The sequence below is a fragment of the Platalea leucorodia genome (assembly GCF_965183815.1).
Source record: "Platalea leucorodia genome assembly, chromosome: 28".
NCBI classification, from domain to species: domain Eukaryota; kingdom Metazoa; phylum Chordata; class Aves; order Pelecaniformes; family Threskiornithidae; genus Platalea; species Platalea leucorodia.
The window spans coordinates 167,271-176,304 of NC_138850.1; the positions used below are offsets into that span (position 1 = coordinate 167,271).

Genomic DNA, 9,034 nt, shown 5'->3' on the forward strand with positions numbered 1-9,034 from the left:
CCCTCCCAGCTCCCCCCAACAGCTCCAAATTCCCTCCCAGCTCCCATCCCAGCTCCAAATTCCCTCCCAGCTCCCATCCCGGCCCCACACAGAGCTGTCAGCGACTCCGGATCCAGCTCTGCTTTTGGGACGGGCAGAGACAGCTGCGTTAGGGGGAGGATGCGGATCAAAGGACGGAGCAAGGCGTGGAGAGGAAGGAGAGAAGAGGGCAGTATTGAGGGAACCGGCAGAAAAAAAAGGGGTGAAAATCCTGGGAAGACAGAGCTGGAGGGGGAACCCCAAAAAGGCTGGGGATGCACGAGCGATCCCGGACTGGGAGGGTGGGAAGAGCCCAGCGTCCGTTCCCCAGGACCCCGCTGAGAAGCCGCGTCGCCCCCTCGGGCAGAGGAGCCAGGTCCCGCTCACCTTGAGGGACTTTACTGAAGACTTTCTCCATCTTCCTCATCACCACGTCCTGCAGAAAGTAGTTGCGGTATTTTTTCCCCACGTCCACCGGCACCATCTCAGGCTCCTGGAATTTGATGTTTTCGCATCTGGAAAAAAAAGCGGGGATTCGGTGCGCTCAGGGGGGAGGTAAAGGCACAACAGGAGAAACCAGATGCCCAGCAAACAGCCAAAAAAAAAAACCAAACCAAACCCAGAGCGGGGCAGAGATCGGCTGAACCGGTTACGCTGGTACAGCCGGCGGTTCCCACCCTGTCTCGGCCGAATCTCGGGCAGGGATGGAGCCGCGTCCACCCAGCGCCGGGGAGAGCCAGGCCGCGCTCCGGCACAGCTCCGTTACCTGCCGGCGAGCGGCCGGGGGCTGATTTAGAAGAGCGGCCGCTTGTCCGATTTAAAGATGGGGGGAAAAAACCAATCCCTCCACGCTTACCGGCGGCTCCCGCTTCCCCGGGCGACGAGTTCTGCGCAGGCAGACCCCGCTCCGCTCCCAAAAAGCGGCTGCCAGGTGCGGCGAGGGATTCCCGGATCTCTTCCCCTCCTTCCTCCTCTCCCGCATATCCCCAATCATCCCAAAAATCCCATTTATTCCCCACCGGGTTTCCCTCGCGTTACCCCACCGCACGGGGTTTAAAACAAAAGCTCGTGGGCTTTTTTTTTCCCCCCCACAAAAGCAATTTACAGCGAGACGACGCCCCCGGCAAGTCACTGACCTGATAAAAGTGCCTTTGATGTCCTGCAGAAGGAGGCAGCCGGGAGGGAAGCGGGGAGAAAGAAAAGAAAAGCTTAGGGAGGACTGAGGCCGATCCCACCGGCTCCCAGTAGCCACGGCTCAGCACCGTGCTGAGCTGCAACGAGCCAACCACCCCAACGATCAGGATGAGTCCCCTCCCACAGTCAGGCGATGGGAATATCCCACGGAGAGACAGATCCCATGGATTCACCCCTTGGTAGAGGCTTCTCCCACCAACACGGGCACCCCAGCAAACCCCAAATCTCTTGGGGCGTCCCCTTCTCGTCCCGTTTTTCCCCTCGGATCCCGCAGATGCTGCGGGATCCCCGACAGGGGGGATGGGGAAGGATCCGGCCCACCAGCTAAGGACGTTCTCCCACGAAGACGACCCTTTTTGAAGCGAGGTCCGCTCCCCTCTTGGCAGCTCTGCTTAATTCCCACCGCTAACGTTATCTCCTCGCCATAAAGCGAGGCCGGAGTTCCTACGGCTGCCGGCGCAGAGCCGAGCGAGGGTTCACGGTCCAGAGATCAACTACGTGATTCGTCCCAATTTACAGCTCTTTGGGAAGGTTCAAAAACACCTGGGAGAAGCCGGCACGGCAGCAGGGCTCTGCCCTCCTCCTGGGATCCCCGGTGGCGACTTTCCCCTCTTCCCATCCCAGGGATAGGAAAGAAATAAAAAAAAAAAATAATCAATAAAAGACCTTGAGCAGTTGCAGCCCGTCCTGTTTGCTCTTGTCCTCCGCCTCGGCGATGAGGCGGCTGAGGGCAGCGCTCTGCTCTTCCAGCTGGCTGATGTTGCTGCTCTGACGGGCCAGCAAGCTCTCGTAGCGTTCCTCCAGCTGGTGTAAGAGCAGGACCTGCTCCCCGATGAGGAACTGGTGCAGCACCTCGAAGTCCGACTCGAATTCCTTGATTTCCAGCTTCATCTTGTCCTGCGGAGCGGGGAAGAGGGAGGAAAGGCATCCTCAGCTCGAGTGGCAGACCCAAAGGACATCAGTTTGTTCTCTCTCCCAGGCTACCGATTCCCTCAACGCATTCAGGCACAAAACCCCCTTAATTAAGCTCTAATTCAGCAGGGAAACAGCTTCCAGCCCTTGCGATCCCAACGACTGCAGCAAAGGGACCGCAACGCCTCCGTGAGAGCTCAAATCGGCAAGGCAGAGGGGGAAAAGCTTCCCTGCTCATCCCCCTCACCAGACTTCGGGCCAAGAAACGCTCCCGGTGCTGGTGTTTCAGCGTCCTCCTTAGCCGAGGGCTGATTATTTTTTGGCAGGGCGAAAGGTGGAAGGCAGAGAAATGGGAAATGAATAAGTGTGGAAAGGAATCATGCGCAGGATCATTCGCTGTGCCAGGAGCAGCCGGCTCTTACCCTCAGCTCCGTGATCTTCTCCTCCTCGTTGGATTTCTGCTTCAGGACCGCGTCCAGCTTCTTCTTCAGTGGCTCCAGGTGGCTCTGGAGTTTGTTCTGAGAGAAAAAAAACGCATCTCAGGCATCCCTGGCTCAGGGAATCCCCTCCTTCCTCTCCTCTTTCGGTCCCTAACTCCATGGCAGGGCTGAGAACAAAACCTCCCGCCCAGATTTCAGCCCGCTTTCCGTAAGTGCTCGTTCTGGGAAGTGGTTTTAATTAGAAAGCCCCAAATCCTGCCCCGCGCGGATCGGGGAACATCCGCAGTCGCCAAGCGCAGGCTGTTCGCTGCGCGGCTCGAGCCATCGCGCACGCGTCCCGCTGGGTTGGGATCGGGACCCAGAGAGGGATCTGCGCTCCTAAACTCAGCGCAAACCTAGGGCAGGCTTAGACCATCAAGGCTGCGCCTTTCGGTAGCAGCGTGGTCCTAGATCAGCTTAAGCCAACGCCAAAACCACCACCTGCTTCATCAGTCGTGATTCCCTGCGCTGAATAAGCTCGGGCATTTCCAAAAATCCAACCGCTTCTGCCTTGCCGCCCTCCCAAGATGCTCCCTCTGCCCTTCACAAACAGCTCGGCCCTTTAGAAATCAATTTTTCTGCCTTCTCGAGTATTTGCAGCGTCTTTCCCACGTCAAAGGAAAGGGGAAAATGGACTGAGCCAACCTAAGAGCAAACAGCGCAGCCGGCCGCGCTCTGACAACCCACCACGAAACAGCCCGACGCAGGGACGAGACACCTCATCGCTGTCCTTCCCCCCCCCCCCGAACCCCCTCCATCACCCCAAGCCTCCTCCTGGCTGCCAAACCCCCCAAAAAAATCTCCAGGGGCTCAAAGGGCGGCGACACCAATGGGAGCTGCCAACGTTATCAGCCATGGCCAGAGCTCCGGAGAGCTTCCAGCGAGGGAGGATGAGGTGAGACGCAACCACGTGCGGCAGCAACTCCTCCAAGACGCCTTTGGATATTAAAGGAATGAAAAAAACCCACTCCTTCCTTCCAGAAGACGCCAAAAACCGAGACACGACCTCGCGGAGAAACCGAAGCCGCAAGAGGTAAGCAGCAGCCTGAAGGGCTCAGCGACCATCGTCCCCTGTCCTCCCGCCGTGCTTCGTTGCAGGGTCCCCGGTCGCATCCGAGTGGGAAGCGACGCCTTTGAGACAGCAAAGCTGCCCCGTTAAAGCCCCTAACGAAGGGTCTCTGCCGCTGGGGATTCGGGGTCGGGCTCTGGGCCGAGCGAGGCTGGAGAGCCGCTCGGGAAAGGCTTTGTAAGGCGGGGACTCACCACGACGTGGGTGCTCGTTTCAACCCGCCGCAGCCTGGAGGCGTTTCACCCAAAACCAGCCCGGCGGGACCAGCTGAGCTCACCCGTTCCTCAGCAGGATGATTTCTCCACCATCCAGCCGGCTTTGCCTTCGTTACCGTCACCGCCTGGTCCCAAACCTCCCTCCCTGCGGTTAACCAGACCCTCCCCATCCAAACCAACCCAGCCGCCGGGTTCATGGCTTCCCGGCCTCCTGCACCCCAACCCACGCAGCCTGTTCCTCTCCCCCCTCCTCTCTCCGCTCGCCGAACCAGCCCGGCGAGACCCACCCGTACGCCGCCTCCAACCACCCAACGCCGTCTGCCTGCCGCCAGCATGACCCAGCCCGCGCCGTCGGCTCCTGCCAGCGCCGACAGCTCCGTCTTCCCCCCCAAAAAACCCCAAACCACCCCGTTATCCCGACCCCGAAACCCCGGTACCTTGTAATCCTGCACGACCTCCTCGAGAGGGACGACGCTGTGATGCTTGTGGCTCCGCGACTCCCTGCACACCACGCAGATGGCTTGTTCGTCCACCTCGCAGAAGAGTTTGAGGGGTTCCTGGTGCTTCTCGCACAGATTCGGTGGCCCCTGACCCCCCACCGCTACCAGGACCCCCGGGACCCCCACCGCGGCTCCCGACACCGAGGGACCGGCGGCGGGCGGCGCGAGGCGCTGGGGGTGCGGGTGCAGCTGGCGGATGATTTGCACCATGTTGGCCAGCTGAAGGTTGGGTCGGAAATTCCTCTGGAAAAAGGTTTTTCGGCATTGCGGGCAGGTGAAGGTCTGGAGGCGTCGAGGCCGCGTGGCCAGGACAGGGGGAGGAGGGGTCTGCACCTCTTCTTCCTCCTCTTCCACCTCCTCCTCTTCCTCCACGTCTTCCTCCATCACGTCCTCGTCATAGTCCTCGTCCCCAAAGTAAAGCTCTCCCCCGACCCCACCGTCCCACATGTCCTCCTCCACGGGATCTTCCCACAGGTCGGCGTCGTCTTCTTCCTCGCTCCACATGTCGTCTTCCTCCTCCTCCGCGCCGCCATCCTCCTCCTCCTCCTCCTGCTCCACATCCAGCTCGTCCTCATCCAGCTCGTCCTCCTCATCCTCCAGGTCCTCTTCCAGCACGTCGCCCATCCCCACCTCTCCGCCGCCCACCGCCGCGGCCCCGGGGGCCACCTCGTACTCGGCCTCGCCGCCCCACAGCTGCGAGATGCAGACGCGGCAAAAATTGTGCCCGCAACCGATGGAAACGGGGTCCACAAAATAGTCCAAGCAGATGGCGCAAATGGCTTCCTCCTGCAGCGTCTCCACCGGGTTCAGCCGCCCGCTGGAGCCCCCCGAAGGGACCCCATCGCCTAAAACCGCCGTGGCCGCCATGGGGAGGGGGCTGAGAGATTCTCCTCTTCCTCACAGAGCCCTGTCGACCCCCAGGTCCTCCCTACGCTGGGGTGGGCACCAGTTTGGACCCAGAGGGGTGGCCGGTCCCCACCCAGGTGCCACCAAGGCCTTGGGGTGTCTCTTCCTCCTTCAGCCCCCCCTTTCCCCCCCTCCAGGGCCTGCCCCTCGCTGCTGCTTCGTTCCAGCACCCCCCCCCGTCCCCCAAAACCGGGGGCTGGCCCCGGTCCTGCCCTGTCCCGGCCCCCCCGAAGCCGAGCCTGGCCCTGCTCCCCACCCCACAACACCCCCCAGGCCCAACCGGGCCCCGGTGGAGGCCTCGCTCCTCTCCCAAACAACGGCCTTCCCCCCCCACGCCGCAGCGGGGCCGGGCTCTAGGCCTCACCGCTCCCCACAGCGAACCCCGCCGCCGGGCCTGGCCCCAGCCTCAGCCCCGCCGGGCCCGGAGGTGCCGCCCTGGCTAGGCCGCTGCCCCGTCACCGCCCCGCTGCTCGCCGACCGCGGCCCGGGCCCGGGGGAGACGCTCTATCCCCTCTCCCGCCCCCGCCGCCGCCGCCGCTCTCTATGGTACGAGCTCCGCCAACAGACGGGAAACGCCGCAACGCTTCCGCTTTCCGGGCCCCCCGCTGCAAACCCCGCCCCTTTACCGTCACATGACCGGAAGTGGCGCGCCAAACGCCGGCGGCGGGTTGCTAAGTTACCGGGTGGGCGGAAAGGAACCGGGCCCGCCCCTTCAGCCGCCCCCCTCCCGCCTCCGCCGCCCGCGTTGCCGCGGGAACCGAGGCGCCGCCTTGTTCCGTGCCGTCAGCGCCGAGGGAGGCGGCGACAGAGGCCACGGCGCCCCCGCGCTCTCTATGGTCTCCGCCGCCGCCCGGCGGCGGGCTTGTCTACCCCCCCAACTCGTTGCTCTTGGAGGTCTGCGGGAGGGGAAGGAGCCGGCGCTGTAGGGGCGGGGCTTGAGGGGGAGTGGGCGGTGCCTCGGCGGGAGGGGCGTGGCTACCTGGGGGGCGGGCGGGCGCGCCTCTCACCGCCCGGCTAGCTCAGTCGGTAGAGCATGAGACTCTTAATCTCAGGGTCGTGGGTTCGAGCCCCACGTTGGGCGCCCTTAAATTTTTTTTAAACCCTCCCTCTCTCTCTTTTTTGCCGCCTCACCGGATTCTTCCTCCGCCGGAGCCGCGGGGCCCCCGGCGAGACCCCGACCCTCGGTGCCCGCCGCACGGCAGCGGCTGCGCAGCCGTAGCCCCGCGGGGCGGGTGCGCTGCCACGGCGTTTCTGTAGTGTAGTGGTTATCACGTTCGCCTCACACGCGAAAGGTCCCCGGTTCGAAACCGGGCAGAAACACTGAGTTTTGCCTTTTTTCCCCTCTTTTTCTCTGTTCCTCACCCTCACACGAGCACTTTTAGCTTTTACAAGCGCCTTGGCCCCGCAGCAGGGCTGGGCGGGAGCCGCTGGGTAACGCACGGCTGCACCCCCCGCGGGGAGCGGCTCTTCCCCGGGGCCCTGCGGGCTCCCGGTACCGGTTCCCGGTGCCGTTAACCCCCACGATCGCCCCGGGCTGCCGGGGGCCGCAGGGCCGGTTCGGGCCGCGGGGGGCCCCTCCCCGCAGCCCGGCTAGCTCAGTCGGTAGAGCATGAGACTCTTAATCTCAGGGTCGTGGGTTCGAGCCCCACGTTGGGCGCTTCGCTCTTTTCCTTCCCGCGGGGCACAAAACTGCACCCGTCGCCCCAAAACCCACTCGCGAAAGCGGCTGAGCCCCGGCTCCTCGTCTTTTATTAAAAGCAAAGGGTTGGGGTTTGCAGAAGGAGGGAAAAGATCTGCAACCAGTGATGAGAATCACAGCCCTTCTTCCACTGTTTTTCCTTCATAAATTTTAATCACAGCCCTTCTTCCATCAGTTTTCCTTTATAAATTTTAATCACAGCCCTTCATCCATCAGTTTTCTTTTATATATGTTTTAATCACAGCCCTTCTTCCATTTTTCCTTCATGTGTGTTTTAATCACAGCCCTTCTTCCATCATTTTTTATATGTTTTAATGACAGCCCTTCTTCCATTTTTCCTTTATGTGTGTTTTAATCACAGCCCTTCTTCCATCATTTTTCCTTTATATGTTTTAATCACAGCTCTTCTTCCATCATTTTCCCTTTACCTAAGTTTTAATCCTTGCCGTTTTTCCATAATTTTCCCTTTCTATAAGTTTTCCAAACCCAGTTTGCCTCACGCAGGGAATCGAGGCCCCATCACGGCCCATTTCTTATGCCCTTTTCGAAGCAGAAAGGACTGCAATGCCAATTCCCCTCACCGCCACTTTGTCCCTCTACATCCATTTCCTTGTTTTTATTTGTCCCTTTTTTTTTTCCCCTTCATCTTCCCTCTGGTTTGTGGCGGTATATATACATTTCTTTAAACTCATAATTTGGAGAAGAGCTCACATCAATGCGCGAAGGCAACGCGCAAGGAAAGCAAGAGCTGCAGCATCGTAGCAGCGACACAGATGAAATAAAAACCTGCTGTCCTGGAGAGACCCCAAGGAGCTTGAACTGAGGCCGAATTGTTACCACGCTTGCGAGAAATGGAAATGGACATTTTATTTTATTGTAGCCTTCATGAAAAGGGCTTGCTGTGATCTTATAGCTAACTCACCCATAGGTACTGACCAGTCCCGTGTATCATACCCACAGGTACCACACCACGGTACCAAAATTCCGGCCGCAGCGGAATAAAAAAGGAGATCAGCGTCTTCTCAGCTGAATTAGCGGTTTTCAAATCATCTTGGATTAGTGGTAATGAGCCACGGGGTCAGGGAGGTGGCCGAGGCGACGTCAGAAGTGGTGGAGGACGGTGGGGAAGCCGCTGGAAAAAAAGGTCAAGTTTGCTCGTCTTAAAAAGGGGGAAGGAGGGAGATAGCGGTGAATTTAGAGACTGGCCCGCGTGGCTTCGTTTCCTGCAATGTACTGGAAAAAAAATATCTAAGCTGCTCATCACCTAAAAAATAACCGAGGTGGCTTTGTGGTGCGTTGAGTTCCTTCCCTCGCGGGGAGGAGAAAAATGGAGATTTTAAATCTAGATGGACCGGGGTTTTGAAACTCTCGTACAGCAAACGAGGGGACCGTGGACTTGCTGATAGTTCAATGCTGAGCATCGAAACCCGGCGTCCAGCTGGGTGGGTTTGCCGAGGGCTGGGCCGTGCGTAAGCCTGTCGTGAGCCTGGTGTTAATTAATATTTCCCCAACAGCTTTGGCCGAAGGAGGTGGGATTGCTGGATTCGCAGGTCGGAGACACAAGGGAGGATGCTGAAGGTTGGGATCAGCGCTTGCATCGGTGGGCAACGGCACAAGACGAGCATTTATCTGCTACCAGGGAACGAGGATCCCGTGCCCGAGCACACAGGCAGGAGTATTTTTGGCATGGGAAAAGCTTTTCTCCCAGGTGGAAAATTGCCCAGAGGTGTCTGTAAGAGCATCTCGACCAAAACCCTTTCAGGATGGGTCCGATCCCGGGTGCTTGACCTCGGGGGCCGGGAACGACCGCGGTGACCCCCCGAGCATGCCCTGACTTATCTCACCGAGGACGTCTGAAGCACTTCTCTCATTTTTTTTGGCGCTGCGTGATTCATTTCCTCCATCGAGTCACTTCTTGCAGCTCGGGAGCTGCAGGCGTCCTGCGCGGCCGGAGCTGCAGCTGCAGAGGTGGCCGAGAAGAAAGCAAAGCTTTGATTACTCATTTGCAATTAAACCAGAAACTCCTTGGCTTGAGCACGTAC

At 59.8% G+C, this 9,034-nt stretch overlaps 1 protein-coding gene across 2 annotated transcripts in view; it reads right to left on the reverse strand.

The window, feature by feature from the left end:
• TRIM41 (tripartite motif containing 41) overlaps positions 1–5,457 on the reverse strand; it is a 9,875-nt gene extending 4,418 nt beyond the window's left edge. For both annotated transcript variants that reach the window (XR_014230514.1, XM_082333750.1), the window contains exons 1-5: positions 4,325–5,457; positions 2,547–2,642; positions 1,879–2,109; positions 1,155–1,177; positions 406–533 (exon numbers count right to left, since the gene is read on the reverse strand). Coding sequence is in view for 1 of the 2 variants with exons in the window: in XM_082333750.1 (XP_082189876.1) it covers positions 406–533; positions 1,155–1,177; positions 1,879–2,109; positions 2,547–2,642; positions 4,325–5,254 (1,408 nt within the window). In the remaining variant the exon portion in view is untranslated. The remainder of the gene's footprint in view (positions 1–405; positions 534–1,154; positions 1,178–1,878; positions 2,110–2,546; positions 2,643–4,324) is intronic.
• Positions 5,458–9,034: the final 3,577 nt, after the last annotated feature.